General features: G+C 44.3%; 2 protein-coding genes and 1 long non-coding RNA gene across 4 annotated transcripts in view; 1 reads left to right on the top strand and 2 right to left on the bottom strand.

Annotated features, from left to right (window-relative positions):
- The window catches only part of Cnnm2 (cyclin and CBS domain divalent metal cation transport mediator 2), a 122174-nt gene extending 120989 nt beyond the window's left edge, over positions 1 to 1185 (top strand). For both annotated transcript variants that reach the window (XM_042689344.1, XM_042689345.1), the window contains one exon: positions 442 to 1185. In XM_042689344.1, coding sequence (XP_042545278.1) covers positions 442 to 651 — 210 coding nt within the window. In that variant the 3' untranslated portion in view covers positions 652 to 1185. The remainder of the gene's footprint in view (positions 1 to 441) is intronic.
- On the bottom strand, positions 1018 to 12305 carry LOC122115795. The gene is made up of 3 exons (XR_006148842.1): positions 12293 to 12305; positions 4756 to 4767; positions 1018 to 3445 (listed from the first exon to the last, which is right to left on the bottom strand). It is a non-coding gene; the product is annotated as an uncharacterized LOC122115795 (long non-coding RNA).
- Positions 12306 to 13292: 987 nt separating this feature from the next.
- Positions 13293 to 16961, bottom strand: part of Nt5c2 (5'-nucleotidase, cytosolic II) — a 91389-nt gene continuing 87720 nt past the window's right edge. Inside the window, exons 15-18 of the mRNA XM_042689348.1 lie at positions 15295 to 15346; positions 15116 to 15176; positions 14522 to 14698; positions 13293 to 14031 (exon numbers count right to left, since the gene is read on the bottom strand). Of these exons, the coding sequence (XP_042545282.1) occupies positions 13798 to 14031; positions 14522 to 14698; positions 15116 to 15176; positions 15295 to 15346 (524 nt within the window). The 3' untranslated portion in view covers positions 13293 to 13797. The remainder of the gene's footprint in view (positions 14032 to 14521; positions 14699 to 15115; positions 15177 to 15294; positions 15347 to 16961) is intronic.

The following is a 16961-nucleotide window of genomic DNA, read 5'->3' as shown; positions in this document are numbered from 1 at the left end:
AAGAGCCGCCCTTTCTCCAACAGTTGTCCTGAGCCCATGGCCAGTGACTCCAGCCAGGTTGGCTTGGAGCCACGCCGTGGCTGCAGAGGCTAAGCCTCCGGCGAGGGCTCAGAGAAGCTGTTTCTTGCCTTCTGTCCAAGAGACGGGATCTTTTCTTAGTCTGAATTAAAGATGTCTCTTGGAGAATAAGCGAGGTGGAAGTTCATCTCCATTTCCTAGTCTGACATTGGGAGACAGAATTTGGAAATGGTTACATCATTAAGAACCAACTTGTCTGGCAGAATCAACCTGAACTTGGCTCCATTTCTACTCAAGGATGATTGTGTCCTAGAGAAACTTACACACCTAACCTTTAGGGGGTTCGTGTGTAAGAGTAGAGACGAGAGAGCCTAAAAGTAAGCATTATCTTGGTTTGTTTTCTGTGTCATCTTCCGGCCTCAGATCTCCAGGCAGCAATACCAAAATGCCTTGATGGCATCCCGGATGGACAAAACTCCTCAGTCTTCAGACAGTGAAAACACTAAAATTGAATTGACTCTTACGGAGCTGCATGACGGGTTGCCAGATGAGACAGCCAACTTGCTCAATGAACAGAACTGTGTGACTCACAGCAAGCCCAACCACAGCCTGCACAATGAGGGTGCCATCTAGGGGTGCCCTGAGGGCCCTCCCCACCCATCCCCCCCCCCCCCCCCGTGGAGGCCCGGCCTCTGCCCCACCACAACTTCCATCCGTGCGAACTTGTCTGCCATGCTGCGTCCGGCACCATTCTGAGACCAAAGACTTTGCTCCCTTCCTGGAGGCCTCGGCGGAGGACAGCACCGGGAGGGATGGAAACTAGAAGTGTGACACCGATGGTTCGGTCATGGCATTCAAGAGTCTGGAGACAAACTTCTTCCGCCCAAATAGAATCATGTTTATTTTTTCAGCTGTACCTTTTATCATTACTCTCCTCCCTCAATTTGCATGAAGGTGAAAATCGTGGCGATTTATTTTTTCAAGAGATCGTGTTTTTTAAAAGTGTCTTTTTTGCAGAGTTTCAGGTTGTTCTGGTTGAACTCTGCTGTGACCCTATGATATGACCCTAACAGGATGGACTTGTCCCCTCCAGTGGCCTTCCTTGGCCCTCCCCAGAAGGGACAGCCTTCTTCTGGGCCCCCGTGGGTGTCGCTGTGGAACTTGATGGATGAATGAAGAAAACCATGTCACTTCAGAACCCGCCAAGTCTGTCGTCAGTGTGGGGTGTAGGCTGCAAGAGGGACCTGCGGTCTCAGGTCTGCATTCAGTGTTGTTCTGAGAATTTAATGTTTAACCATTCCCTTTTCCCCTAGGAAAGTTTAACATTTGCTTGGGAATGTGATTTTTTTTTTTTTGCTCCCACCCTAAGGAATTTCGATCACCCAAATGAATGTTAATGAATTTGAAACCCATGGTTTATCATTGGCAAGAAGCAAGTTGACTTCATCCTGGCATTCCTCCAGCCTGGGGTGTCAGCTCAGCCAGCCCTCCTCCCCCCCAAGCCCGGAGCACAGGTGCTGGTCCCCACCGCCCACCCTTGCTCTTGCTAACCCAAGATGCTGCTACACAGATGCCAAATGGAAACTTTCCACAGGGCTCCTTGGTAAACACGGGGTATGGAGGCCACCCGCCCCCTCCCCCTTTCCCCACTGGGTATGTGTATTTATCAGAACAGGAGGTGGGCTCTGTCCTCTGGGCTGAGAGGGCATTTCTAGATCTATGTTTTTAAAAGGAGGGAACCTTGGGACTGCCAGTCCCTGCCTTCCAGGGAGCCAACTATCTCTCTTCCCCTCTGTCCCTGAGTAGCAGAGCCCAGCAGGCAATGCCCCCTGGTCCTCCTGTCTCGGATATGACTGATGCCAGAGGCTGCCAGGGAGAAACCAAATGTGTGCTGTGGCCACTTTCTGTGCGTCTCCTTGTCTTACTTTAATATCAGATTCACCCTGTATAGTGAAATTCCTATCCACAGGTATTCTTGAGTGACTGAATTCTTAATTAGTTGATTCGTGTTTTAAATGCGAGCCAAGGGATAGAGTCATACACTGAAATGAATTCCTTCTGACCACAGTGTTGGCTAAGGATTATCTCTGCCCACTGTAGCCAGTCACTGGCCGAAAAGAGAACATTCCTGCGTTTGCCTGCAGCTCCATGGGCCCACATGATGGGCTGGCCTCCTGGTGAGCAGTTTGGTTAATCTGGATACTGTGGGGGAAGGGAGGTACAGGGGATGGAACCCAGGGCCTTGCACACCTCTGGGCTATACCCCAGGCCTTAGTTTGATGGATCTGGTGTCACATACATTAACTTTGTGCCCTGGATTGTGTCCCTAAAAAGGGGGCCGTGCCCCTCGGTGCAGAGAAACTCGTCTCCCTTGGTGGTGAGTCACAGGACGTCCCTTCTAAAGAGGCTGGGAGGGCTGCTGCTGCCTTGGGACGGAGCTGGTACCATACGGCATGACTCTAGTGGGACCCTATCCCATATCCCCTTTACACAATCTTTATTCAAGTGAGAGTGTGTTCTCTAAGCAGCATCTAGTGGACATGAGCCCCTTGATGATGAGCCTGGCTGGGGCACTGGTCTCTCCTCCAAGCTGCCACCCTGGCCCAGCATTATTTGCTTTCCTTGGGGTCTGAGAGCCAAGTGGCTGAGCTGAGCTGAGATTCTCTGGCCTTGGGACTGTCAGCCACTCGGGCCCAGGGCTATTCTCCATGCACAGCTGTCTTGGTGCCTTGTGCTGCTAAGAGGAATCATTGGAAGAGGTCGTGTGTTGCTGTTCTTTCTCAGAGCTCCACTCTTCCTTCACAGACTCAAGAGAGCTGGGAGGCTGGTCTGTGCAGCGCCTCAGCTGCTGCCTCTCTGATATCAGAACTCCTTCGTGTCCCTGCTTAGGGTGGTAGCTTCTTGCCAAATGTTCTCTTATAAAGGAGCTGGCAGGGTGGCTTTGCAATGGGGCTCCCAAAGGATGAAGATTATTTAAGCCTGCCAAGTTTATGTTCATTTCACCTTTTGATTCTTCACACTGTAGTATAATAGGGACTCCTGCATAGTTTCTATGCAGGCCCTGAAGGAATGAAGGCAAACATTTGGCTGTAATGACACTTGCTCAGGGGACAGCTCCAGACCCTCCTTTAACATTTGCACTGGAGCCATCAGGTTCCTCTCCTAGGCCACACTGGCCCTCGGCCAGTGGACCCCCTCAGACTACTGGAGGAGGAGAATGGCATTGGCTAGGAAAGCCTGTGCCCTTCATAGTGGTGAAACCCATTGGCAGAGCCAAGACTGCAAGTAGTTGAAGTCTCCGTAGCAGTTAACTGCCTCGCCCCCAGCAGCTGTGGCCAGATTGTCTTCTCCTGGGTTGCATTTAAGGGGCTGAGAGGGGCTGGGTTGGCCAGGATCAGGCCCAGGAGACCCGGATACTCCTGGAAGACTTCCCTTGGGCCACTGCTGCCAGCTCTGGTTCTGTGGGGTGGGAGCAGCCACTCTGGCATTCCTAGTATCCAGACACACATTCCCAGGACACTTTGGCTTCTCTTTATAAATGAAGGAGCCTTTTTCTTACTGTCTCAGAGGATCTTTCCATTGTTCTGTATTCACAGGCAAGTCCCAAACCATCTGTTTAAGCTCTTATGAAAACAGATCCCTGATGATATTTATACATGGATATGGGGTGCTAATTAACTCATAAGTGATTTGAACTTGAAAGGATGCCCCATATAATTCTGTTCTCCCTCCCTCCTCACTCCCAGTAAGCATTCAGTGCCCTATGGGCATGATGAGCTTCCCCAAGTGGAAGGAGCTGGGCATCACACCGCTTTCTTGTGTTATTTCAAGGAACTCGTGCAGAACTTCACACTGATATGGAACACTAACTGTGAATAGATTTACCTTGCTATCCCTGGCTCTATACAACTAAAGAACCAGCATTTCCAAGTCTTGGGAGACAGTGGCAGATACCAACACAAATTCATTTCTCCTAGGAAGTGGAACATAGTTTGAGCCTCAAGTTCTTCAGGTTGAAGAGCAGACGTAGGTAGGCACTGGCGACTGAGCCCCATGACCTTCTGAAGGCTGCAAGGATCTGTGCCATTTTCTCCATTCCTGGATCCAGGGACTAACGTCTCCCCAGGAGTGAGGCCAGGCAGATGAATCTTCTGGACTGGTGCAGGAAAATGCTTACCTTGTCCCCAGGCTAGGAGGGCTGGGCTTGCATAGTGCTCTGTGTAACCCATGCTCTGCTGGCTTATTCCAGCCAGGATTTTCTTGTGAAGGGATGAGAAAATGTAGCAAATCTGGCACTTCTGGTACTCCCTTCTTAAGGAAACAGGCTCCTGGGCCACGCTCTCTTCCTGGGCCACATTTGCTTCCATTCTGGGCTGTGTATTAGTGGTGCTTCTGTCCAGTAATGGTAACTGGATCTGCTGTAGGATAAGCCAGAATTAGGAATTTAGAGAGCTGAATATGAAAATGACTTGGAGGATTCAGAAACTTTTCTGATACAGATCTATCAATAAGCAACTTATTCAGTGGGTTTTTAATACCTCAGGTCCATTGTCTGATTTCTTTCACATTTGAGTGGCTGATGAGTTCAGAGACGTCTAGGCTGAAGTTCATTTACTCCCATTTGAGGGATGAGTCATGTCAAGGCCACGCCTGCGGTAGAACGGTCCCCACAGGTGGGCCTGCCTTCTCCAGGATGCGTGCTGTCTGCAGCCAATACCTATTTGCTAGTCGTCTGACTCTTCCTTTTCTCTCTGAACATTCACATTCCAGTCCTGGTCAGCTGGCCGGTCACAGCACCTGCAGAGCAGGAGCCTCCACCCTCCTGCTGCCTCTGGTTGGGGATCTTTGCTTCTCAGACCTTGATTGGCTTCGCTCAAGTTAACCTTCCCGTGTGCCAGAGCCACCATCTCAACTAGAGTTTTTTTTTTAATGTTTTGATGGGAAATACCAGGTGGTACTTTGAGCAACATAGAAATGAAGGTTCTAGAGGGGGCCCAAGTTGTATGTGAAGCAAAACAACACCCTCTCCCCCCACCCCAGTACTGTGGATTGACCCCCCGCGCTAGCACATGCCAGGCTAGCACTCTTCCAGCCACCCACCCCTCCAGCCCTGTGAAGGTTTGTATTTACACAGACCCCATACATAGCTAAGATTCACAATTTTCCAGGATATAATGTCCATTGGGACCATGTTCAGATGAGGATGACAGAGTACTGTCTTGCCTCACTTAGAAGGGGACCCTGTTCTCATACCTGACCCACATGGGTTTGTTTGGGGAGGGTGTGCAGATTCTTTCAGCTTCATCCTGAAGACCAAAGGGGCTTGGAGGATTGCTTCTTTGGTTGGAGACTTAAGATTTCTTGAGTATAAACAGCTGGTGTCCCAAGCCCCCAAAGGGAATGAGAAAGAGGCCTAGGTTCTCACCCCCTAGAGCTTGTCTAGCTGGTCCTTACTCCCCACAGCTGGTCTACTGTGAAGGTGGAATCTTCAATCCATTGACTTTGTTTTTGCAGTCCTTTTAATCCACAGATGTATATGCTTTATTTTATATTATTTATTATGTACATAGTCTCTATTGTTAGTACATCATCTGTTAACCTAAGACAAGATCTGTTTTGAAGCCCTTCATCCATGGAGCCTAGGGTTCTACTGTCCCTTGTTGGGTAAGAGGGCAGTTTTTATCCTTCCCCCACCCCCAACATATTGCTGCTTTCATCCTGGCCCAAGCGTCCCCGGACGGTCTTATTGCCCCTACTTATTCCTGATGGCCAACATTTGGGAGGAAGGTAGAGGCAGGTCTCCTACCTTGTGGTAGGGCCTACCAAAACCTTCCATGAAGTATTGCCAAGGTTCTTCGACTGAGTCTCTTTCCCTATGCAATGGTACACTAGAACTGTGAGGCCACAGCCTTCCTCCTCACCCTCCTCCCAAGCCAGTGGCCACCCCACAGTATGACCTCTACTTCTGACTGTGGGTTGCAAAATCTCTCTGGACTATGGAAGCTGCCTGCCCATCTGGGCTCTTAATATGCCTTTTATTGGTGGTAAAGTCCAGTGCCAACATTGCCTTGGTCCTCAAGTCCTTGCTTTGTGTTTGATTTTCATCATCCTTGGCCTCTCCTCACTCACTGTATCATGTTGTACATTTCATGCAGTTGAGCAGTAACGTTTTCTGAATATTCAGAGATGTATAAAGCTAAATAAGCACGAATCAAGTGTATAGGTTTCATGTCATAATGAATGCATTTTATAATCCAAATGATGTTGTAGATTTACAATCTATATTTATTTTGTATCAATTTATTTGTAAACCTTGTGATTGTTTTAAAAGGGTTTTTATTTCTATTCTATTTAGATAAATGACTTTCTGTTCACCCTTCTAGATGTATGTTGCCTGTTTCCCCTTTCATTTATGCAACACCCACCATACTGTCTTGTCCAGTACTGTCTTGTCCCAGCCTTGGTCCCCAGCTCGACTGCATGGCTTTACTGGTGGGAAAGTCAGGCCTGCACCTTGGCATGTTAACACATCCGGGCATTTCTCTGGAAAGACACTGCAGTAACTTTGATAACTTCTGTTGTCAAAGAGGTGGGTGCAAGTTCAGTGCCTCCAAGTTAAAGCCTGGTACAGCTGGTTCTGGGAGGTGTCCTCAGCAGAGTGAAGTCTGTCTCCATCGCTAGAAAAGGACACTCACCAGTATCCCAGTATCCAATGCCTAGACATCATCTGTTCTTCCCCCTAACATACATTTCAGCTGGGCAAATAGCCAGATTGGGTCTTCCTTTCCCAGGCAAGGGCAAAGGATTCGCACAGGCCTCTCAGTTGGCTCCTGAAGATGAAGATGGCTGTTCACATCCTCTGCTGGGCCAAGCTTGGAAGATCAGAGCAGGCACTGTTGGGTCACCCTGGTCACATGAACCTGGCACTTACAGGAAGCAGATCAAGATGTTCTTTGGAATTTGATGGGTGCCCTTACACCTCAGTAACTCAGGGTATCATCACCACTTGAAGTTCACACCCTTCACACTCAAGTGTTTTGTCATTTTAGGGCCAATGATACATTCTAAACTGTATCTTTCTGGAGTCTAACCCCCTTTTCTGTTAACTTTACAATTTCAAAGAGGCCCATGCTCTGAGAATTGAGCTTGACCAATCTCTTTTTAGTCCCAATTCATTTGACCAGGGTGTTTAGTGTTTTACTCACACTTGCTCATGGATAGGATACTTCAAGAACGATTGATGACATTACCTTTTGAGATACTACCTGATCTCCACCCCCCACCCCCACTTCACTAGTCACTACCCCATTTCTTTTTTTCTTTTGTCAGTTGTGGGGCCTGAACTCTGTGCCTAGGGCTGTTCCTCAGCTCAAGGCTTGCACTCTACCACTTGAGCACAGTGCACTTCCAGCTTTTTCTGCTTATGTGGTGCTGAGGAATTGAACCCAGGGCCTCATGCATACAAGGCAAGCACTCTACCACTGAGCCACCTTCCCAGCCCCTACCCCATTCCTTAAAAGTAGTGTGAGGTGCATCTATATCCTGTCAAGTGGTGTCATTTTAGTCTGCTCGCATTCCCAAAGAGCAGGCACAAAACAGCAGCAGGGTAGAAGGAACTGGTTGCAGCACATATATTCCTAATTAAGCACTGTCAGGCTTTCCTGCTATACTCTTGTTTAGATGAGTCATAAGCTCAACTCTGAAAATGTGCACAGAAGATGGAGGCAACTTTTCTTCATGTGATTTGTCTGAGCCCTCCAAGTCCTTGGAGTACACGTTAATTCATTACCATTGTACATCCTATTGTGATGTACTCTGGGCTTTCTCTTCACATTTGTGATCCTCAGTCTCAGTGCTTCTGAGGAAACGTACTGATCGGGTCTGGTAGGAAAAGTGACTGAATGGCTTTCCATAGCTTGGAGCTGGTTCCTAGAAATTTGTGTTGTGTGTGAATCAGCATACTGGGGCTTTGCCTTGGGCTGAGTGCTGTCCCTTGACTTTTTTGCTGAAGGCTGGCACTCTACCACTTAAGCTACAGCCCCACTTGTAACTTTTTGGTGGTTAACTGGATATGAGAGTCGTACGGACTTCCCTGCCCAGGATGGCTTTGAACCACAATATCCAGCCTTCTTAGTAGTTAGAATTACACGGTAGAGCCACTGGCACCCAGACCTGGAAACCTATTTTTTTTTTTTAAGGTAAATTTAGTAAGGACATTGATTCCTAATTAAAGGTAAAAAGTCTAACTATATTAAATATCTAATAAACTCGTTTTATGATTCATTGTTTTCCTCCCAAGAGTCTGATGCCTATAGTCACTGTGTACTTTTTCCAAAGTCCCAGGACCTTATAGGGATGGTTAATCAGTCCTTGTCAATGTAGCTCAGTGACATGCTATCTCCTCAGTGAATGTAAAGCCAGTCTCTAAGGGGAATGAGCTGCCACTCCTTTGTTGGAGTGCTTTCCTGCTGGGGTGACAGTGATTGTCATTTGTTCAAATAGGAGGCCAATACTGGCCTATAGTTTTACAGACTGAGAGCTACAGTTCTGTTACACCACTGACTGAGCCAAAAATGAAGTAACTTAAATTTCTACACTCGCAAGTCAAAGACTAATGCTGTTGAGACCCTCCCAAAAAAGACTGAACATTTAATAAACATTTTTCAATGTTGGGAAGGTTTACTTAGCAAAGTCTCTTTCCAAATACCTCAAAGGACCACTGCTAAATGTTTTCCATGGGAAGACTGTTCACTCTGGAAGGGAAGGCATACCTCATCCCAGACACTTTCAGCCTCATCTGTAGCTCTTTGGGAAGAGCTGAATGGAAGAGCAGAGAATTTTGAGAACGTATTTCTACCCAGAGCAGTCTTACTCATTCACTCTTATTCTAGTAATAAAATGGAGCCAAGGGCAACTTACTTTACGTGAAGAAACATAAAAGGGGCCAGACTCAAAACTGTTTGTCAAGTTGTTTTGAAAAGGGAAACAGAGGGCTGGGAAGGTGGCTCAGTGGTAGTGCTTGCCTTGCATGCATGAGGCCCTAGGTTCAATTCCTCAGCACTACATAAGCAGAAAGAGCCAGAAGTGGAGCTGTGGCCCAAGTGGTAGAGCTCCTGTCTTGAGCCGAAGAGCTGAGGGACAGTCCCCAGGCCAAGAGTTCAAGCCCCATGACCAACCAAAAAAAAGGAAACAGAACCAGGCACTGGTGGCTCACATCTATAATCCTGCATACTCAAGAGGCTGAGATCTGAGGACCACAGTTTGAAACTAGCCTGGGCAGAAAAGTCCATGAGATTCATCTCTAATAAACTACTCAGAAAAAAGTTGGAAGTGGCACTGCGGTGCAAGTAGTAGAGTGCTGGCCTTGAGCACAAAAGCTCAGGGATAGTCCCAGGCCCCGAGTTCAAACCCCAGGATTGGGGGAGGGAAAAACAGATTACTTGGACTTGTAGTATCTACATCAGTAAGTTTGAGATTAAATGTTCTATGTTCAATCAGGAATTTTTTTTTGCACTAAAGCTCTACAGAGGAATTTAAACTATATAGTCATGTTTTGCATCTTTTGTGGGTGATTGCACCAGAGATGTACTTATATAAACTGAAGTGATTATATCATCAAGTGATATAATCTTATGGGATGACTGTTATATTTGTCATCATTGTTGACTGAAGTGTTAATGAGGCTGATGGTTGTATTTTATTTTTGAAATTACATACCTTTGTAGGACACCTTTGTCAGACTGTTGTAGCCCTTGTGTCTGAGGACAGGGAATAATGGTTGAGAATAGAAAAGCTGTTTTATTCGTTTTGTAATTCTCTTTTAGATACTTATTTCCTGATATTGCTATGCACTCCACAGTGAGAGGGCAGTATGAAATGCTGCTTTGCGGTTAGTGGAAGTGCATGGCCCAGGCAGTGTAGGTTTCAGAGGTTGCCTGGCTCTGCTTTCTCACAGTTAGTGGAGGTGTATAGACAGGCGTTGAAGGTTTCTGAGGTTGCCTCGCTCTGCTTTCTCGAGGTTAGTGGTATATGGCTGGGCAGTATAGGTTTCTGAGGTTTCCTGGCTCTGCCTTCTTGTGGTTAGTGGTGTTCGGATGGGCGGTGTAGGCTTCTGAGGTTGCTGGGCTCTGCTTTCTTGCTGTGTGTTTGTGTACATCATCTCTGCTCCTCCACAATGCCTGTTTTTCTTTTATCTTCAAGGTTATTCAGGTAGCTCCGTGGTAGATTTCCCAAAGTTGTATATCACTTGAAATCATTCCATCTGAGAAAAAAAGAACTTTAAAGAGAATCTGGATATCCCAGTCACTGAAAAAGAATGTCATGAGAAACATTTAAGTATTGACCCCCTAACTATTAAACCAAGTGAGGAATTAGACTGTTAATGGCAGGGCAAGAGCTGGATCATAGTAACCATTTTTCCCACCATCAAAGAGAGGTTAAATAGTTTCCATAACATGGAATGTGGACAAAGTTCCTAGCCTAATACAGACTTAAATATGCAGTTGTTTGTCTCTAGTGAGTAAGCAGAGTATTTAAAAATGCCCAGGCAGCCTTGGAAAAACTTGAGGGCTTTTAAGTTGTTGACAAAATATTTCTTAAATAAATCTGATTTAAGATATCTAATCATGGACAAAGTATTTTTAAATCTGACATGTAACTGCATGTGATTTTTATAAGTGTTTTCTTAAAGACAATTCTAACATGAGCATTTGTAGCTCATGAGCATTTGCAGCTCTTACGGTATTACTGTTATTCTCTTAAAAAAAACCATTTCTAAAAGCATCTTAGGGTAGCTTGAAGGACTTAATCATTTTAGATCTCAGCAGAGTTATAGATATGGTTGAAGCAAATCTTAGGTCTAATGCAGAACAGTTTTGTTTTGTTTTTGCTGGTCATAGGGCTTGAACTCTGTCTGGGAGCTGTCCCTGAGCTCTTCAGCTAAAGGCAAATGCTGTACCACTTCTAGTTTTCTGGTGGTTAACTGGAGATAAGAGTCTCATGGACTTTCCTGCCCGACTGACTTCAAACCACAATCCTCAGATCTCAGCCTCCTGAGCAGCTAGGATTACAGGCGTGAGCCACTGGCACCCAGCCATAACAGTTCTAAAGCTTAAATTTTTTTTCAGAAAAAAGGAGGTGGCACTGTGGCTCAACTGGTGGAGGCTTGCCTTCAGCTGAAGAGCTGAGGGACAGTGCCCAGGCCCTGAGTTCAAGCCCCTGACCAAAAAAAAAATTTTTTTTAAATTTCAGAAATACACCATCAAAGCTTTAGCTGAGTATTTCTGCTGCAGTAAGTGTAATGGGCAACTATTCTTACAGTGGGAACCCATAGCAGGACCTGGGTAGGTCAGCTATGCCTCTGGCCAGCTTTTTGGTGCACCAGAGTCCCTATTAGTCAGTACATGCTCTCTCTCCGGCTTGTTTGGTCCATCACTCAAGAAGGAGGTGACTGGCATTTTGTGAGGTATGTAAATGAATTGTGCTTTAATACCCAAAAAAAGTGTTCTCTGAAGACATGTCTTTTTGTGGTCTAAAATTCTTCAGGTTAAAAAAAATGGAAAGTATATGTTTTAAGTTCAGTTTTTTTTAACTACTGGAAACAGAGAGGAAATTCACAATTTACCTTTTAAAAAGCCCAACTGCAGCCACTCTCAGTTGCTTGCTCTTGGACATACTTTTGACAGGAGGAGCACCACACTGCTCTGGGTCTAATGCTTCTTATGGAACCCTAGATCTTTAATAATATACTTGGTGGTGTCCATGAAAGCTTTGACAAGAAGTGGAATTCTTATTCCAATTGTGTGCTATGTGTGTGGCATTGTTGGTATAGTGGTGGGCATAGCTGCCTTCCAATTATGTGCTTTTTAATCTCTCAGTCTCTAAAACACAGTTATCTGGTAAACTCAGGAGCAATACAAAAAGTGCGGAGAATAAAACATGATGTCAGTCTTTGCTCTAAAAGGAAAAATATGTACACGTACTATTAATAATAAGGTAGTTCTGTAGCTGTAATAAGCCATGTAAGAGATCATTTGGGCTTGAAGAAACTTAAGACTGTGTCATACTGAGCAACATTATCTGAATGAGAAGTAGGAGCTGAGGTGACTGTAAATATTCTGTGAAATTTTAAAATAGGAATTATATCTAACTGGTATTTGTAACAGCATTAATAACCTGACTTTTCTGGAGCATATATTCCCCATAGAGACTTGTCGGGATGTACGTTCCTCATCATGACATTAGCTAAAAGCCACATACACTCAAGTCACGAGACAGTGTGTCCTTGGCTAAGTTACTGGGCTATGTTCCCTGTCTATAAAATGATTTTTCAAAAAAGCCTCACCTCATAACCATATACTAAAAACAAAACTGTAAAAAAATTCTAAGGCCTATGGAGCCATTTATCTACAATCAGATTATATAAATTCTTGAATATTTCATTTAAACCAAAACAGTTCTGGAGATGTTCAGCATTTTGGAAAATGTGTAATTCTCTTCAGAAAACAATGTCAAACTGTGGTTACTAAGCCAAATTTCAACCCACTTGAAGACCAATGGCTATTATATGGGGTGAAAGTCAGTATTAGAAATATTACATTTTTATTGAATTCTAGAGAAGCTGCTCTATCCTCTCCTACTAACCAATGACAATAGGAATGGAAGAACATATTTGAAGATTAAAGTAAGAATTTATATCGCTGCTTAAAATGTTAGAGTAACTTTCCTATACTGGTAAGGCAGTTATATTGCCTTAATGTGTACAATAATAGTTCATTCTTGTCCAAAGCAGTAAGTAATTTCGCTATGGGATTCAAAAGTGAACTTTTTTTCGCTGACTGTGCCTTTTGATTTAGTATAAACTTCTGGTTTATAAAGCTTTCTTCTTATCCTCTAATGTTCAACTTTAAAACAAAAGCAATCAACCCTAAAGGACAAAGAAGTAAGAACTGTAATGACAGCCCCTACGAAGGAATTAGATGTCCGGAGGAGGCTGCTCCTTTTCTTTTGTCGAGACTTCCTCCATTGTTCTCTTCCAGCTACATTCCTTTATAGACTTAGGACAGAGGAGAAAGACTTAGATAACAGGCATTTATATTAACTTTAAAAATGCAGAAAAGACAAGGTTTTTTGCCTCAAAATAGAATTCCTATAGTCCATTCCATTCCAGAATGGCCCTAGAGCAGAGAGTAGTTCTGCAAAGGCACCGACAGAGCAGCAGCCTTGCTCAAGTACACTCAAAGGCTTATGAAAGTAATCTTGACCTTGACAGAAAGTACACTTGATAATGAAAACAATATATTTCTCCACTGATACACAATACTGTATAATGCACTGAAAAGGCTGGATTTGGGAGTAGCACAATTTGTAACACACAATATTTTTGGATCACCTCTTCCCACCATCCTTTTTGTTCCACTGTGAAACTCTCACCACCCTTAGTGTATATACAGATACACTATGACATACTGAAGATGAAAAAAGACAAGAAAACAGTGTCACAAGCCACTATGGAGCCAACTGCATGCAGTTCAGCCTGACTTTACCCTTCCTTCCAATACAGACTATGTTACAATTTCAAACCATCTGCCAAGAATACAGATACACAGAACTAAAACAAATATTGCTCTATGATTAGAATATTTTTAAGTCTTCAGAAACTTTCCAGACATACCTTTCATGGACTCCCCCACCCTCCCCAGCAGAACCCAAAGATATCCTTTGTTCCTATGAGTCCTGCCAGAATTTGTTCAAGGGGTGTTCAGGGTTTTGTTTTCCTCCTTATTCTTCCTCCTCCTCTTCTTCATCATCATCTTCATCATGGCAGTGTGTAATTTCCTGGGGAGCCAGTGGGAAGAGGTTGGGGGGCTTAATCTCACTAATTGACCTTGTCAACTGGTGCCGCTTATAGTCGGTATCTTTGAAATCCACTGATGTACGGTTTCGAGTGGCAAGGGGGGACTCCATCTCATTGATATCCACATGCGTGTGCTCCACTGTTGACTCATGAGGCATCTAGAACAAAGCCAGAGCTTTGTGATTAGAGGCAGAGCGAATAGGTACTTCCCAAATCCTAATCCCTCTCAGGTGTTATACATGTATCTACAGTGGACCAGAGGTAAGTCATTTGGATATACCTTGACAGAACTACCCAAAGCTGCCTGGCTTTATCCCCCCAGTGGTGGCTGGATTATTTACTATTGCCTAAAACTGGATAGAAAAGATTCTTATTTTCTACTTTGCAGCCAAAAACTCATTCTGAAATACTGGTATCAGAATAGTATTAACAATAGAGAATAGTCTTCATCACTCAGTGTAACTTCAGGGAATAAAGTTATAGTTCACAAATGCCCATTTTTCGGCCATATTTTCTTGTATTACCTGTCAAGTATACTTTGTACAACATAAGACAGAATTTTCAAATCATTTCTTGTGCCATTCTACAAAGCTGGTTGTAGATCCTGATGCAAAAGGGCATTTTAATTATCAAAGTAACTTGACTCACCAAGACATGGGCAGCTCTGAAGAGGTAGCTGAATGGGTAATACAGCAAGTTGATGAACGATGCAGCATAGAGATCAGCATAACGCATCACTTGACTGGCAAAGAGTGTCTGCCGGGAGCCACTACGAAACAGGCTTCCCATCATCCCATAGCACATATCCATGTCATGAGTTACTTTCTAAAAAAAAAGAAAGCAAGATTGATTTTTCAACTGATTCCACAAATATTTGTTTACCAGCTATATGCCAGTCCCTGCGTAAAAACTGGAAATATGGCCAGAAGCTGATGTAATTCTAGCTCCTCCGGTGGCTGATATTTGAGGATCAAGGTTGGAAGACAGCCTAAAGAAGGAAAGTCTGTGAGGTTCTTATCTCCATGAAACTACAAGGGGCTGGCGGGGGGGGGGGGGGGGGGGGGGGGGAGGGGGAATGGCCAGAAGTGGAGCTATGGCTCAAAAGTACTAGACTTGAGCATAAAAGTTCAGAGATAGTGCCCAGGCCCAGAGTTTGAGCCTAAGAACTGGAAAAAAAAATTAGAAATATGAGAATTTAAACAATTGATTTTCCAAGTTTCCTCCCAAACCCTGTTTGGGTACCTTAATTCGTCTCTGGATGGAACTAATATCTGGGCGTTCATTGCTACTGCTGTCAAGGTGCCTAGAGACAAGAGAAAAATCCAGTGAAAATTTTCAGACAGAACGTAACTTATTTACATAACTTATTCCCAAAAAGGTAGATTTTTTTTAAAAGAAAATTTTAGTTATGAGGCACTTACTTGTAGAGTTCAGCCAAGAAAATATCCAAGCTCTGAAGTTCTTCAAAAAGTGCTATTAAGATTTGGGAAAGAAAGGAAAATATATTATGTAGATCAAATCAAAGGACTGTTTTTTGTGGGGTTTTTTTGTTTGTTTGTTTGGTCATTAGACTTGAACTCGGGCCTGGGCGCTGTCCCTCAGCTCTTTAGCTCAAGGCTAACACTCTACCACTTGAGCCACAGTGCTACTTCTGGCTTTTTCTGCTGATGTAGTGCTGAGGAATCGAACCCAGGGCCTCACACATGCAAGGCAAGCATTCTACCACTGAGCCACCTTCCCAGCCAGAACTCAGTTTTTAACCTGTGTTTAAACTAGAAAGTTGCAGCTATGACCAAAGAGTACAGCCTGAGACTAACTTGCCATAGTCAGGTATACAGAAACTATCTCTTGCTTAGGGAAAACCAACTGATACCCTATTTGAACTGACAAGCAAATGAACACCATAATTTCCAAACACTGACCACAACTTTCCCTTCCAGCTATATGCTAATTATGAGTTTGCAAAATGCCAATTCCTACTCTGTCTCAACTACAGTCAGCCAAACAAGTTCTGACAGTCCCTTTTTTGTGTGTCTGCTAGTCCCGGGGCTTGAACCCAGAGCTTGGAAGATGTCCTTAATCTTTTGATTAAAGCTAATGCTTTATCACTCGAGCCATACGTCCACTTCCAGCTTTTTTGGTGGTTTAATGGAGGTAAGAGTCTTATGGACTTTCCTGCCTTGGCTGAATATTCCAACCCCAATCCTCAGATCTCAGCCTCCTGAGTAGCTAGGATTACAGGCATGAGTCACCAATGCCTGGCAGGCAGTTCCATTTTTTTTTTTCTTTTTCTTTTTTTTGGGTCAGTTGTGGGGCTTGAACTCAGCCTGGCGCTGTCCTCAGCTCTTCAGCTCAAGACTAGCACTCTACCACTTGAGCCACAGAGCCACTTCCGGTTTTCTGGTGGTTAATTGGAGATAAGAGTCTCACAGACTTCCCTGCCCAGGCTGGCTTTGAACTGGGATCCTCAGATCTCAGCTTCCTGAGTAGCTAGGATTACAGTCGTGAGTCACCGGTGCCCGGCAGGCAGTCCCTTTTAAAAAGAAGGGTTGAGAATTAGGTGGCCTGCTCAGAGTCATAGTCCAATAAATAGAGCCAAATAACCCAGATTTCTAAAACTTCAAAGGTGGAAAGTTGAAAATGTGAATGCTCTATCCTACTGATAGTCTAAGACAATAGTAATAGTAGCAACTAGCATCTACATGTTTCCGAGATGTTGTAGCCTTTCTCAACTTGGGTCAATGCATCCATTTATTTTGTAACTGAAAATAAATTCTTTTCTATGTTCTATAGTTCAGAAGAATAGCCTTGGTTGAGAAAGGTTGGTACTTCTACCTTCTTTATATACATGCTACCTCAGTTAAGGCTCATCAGCCTTAACTGGTTTAGGAGTCCCATTTGGGAGAAGGAGGTCAAATTTCTAGTCCATAACTTTTTACCACACTCTGACGTTCACTAGAACTGGATGGAGAATGGTGTCAAAGACCTTTATATTTATCTATATCCATACCTCAAATAAGTATATGTACTTCATACACACAATGCATGTGGCTCAGTTCAAGAATACAACATGACCCCATTCTCTACT

Source organism: Dipodomys spectabilis, unplaced genomic scaffold (assembly GCF_019054845.1).
Source record: "Dipodomys spectabilis isolate Male_0828 unplaced genomic scaffold, ASM1905484v1 ptg000125l, whole genome shotgun sequence".
NCBI lineage: Eukaryota > Metazoa > Chordata > Mammalia > Rodentia > Heteromyidae > Dipodomys > Dipodomys spectabilis.
Note: the sequence above shows the minus strand (reverse complement) of the source record. Positions and strands in the feature narration are given on the sequence as shown.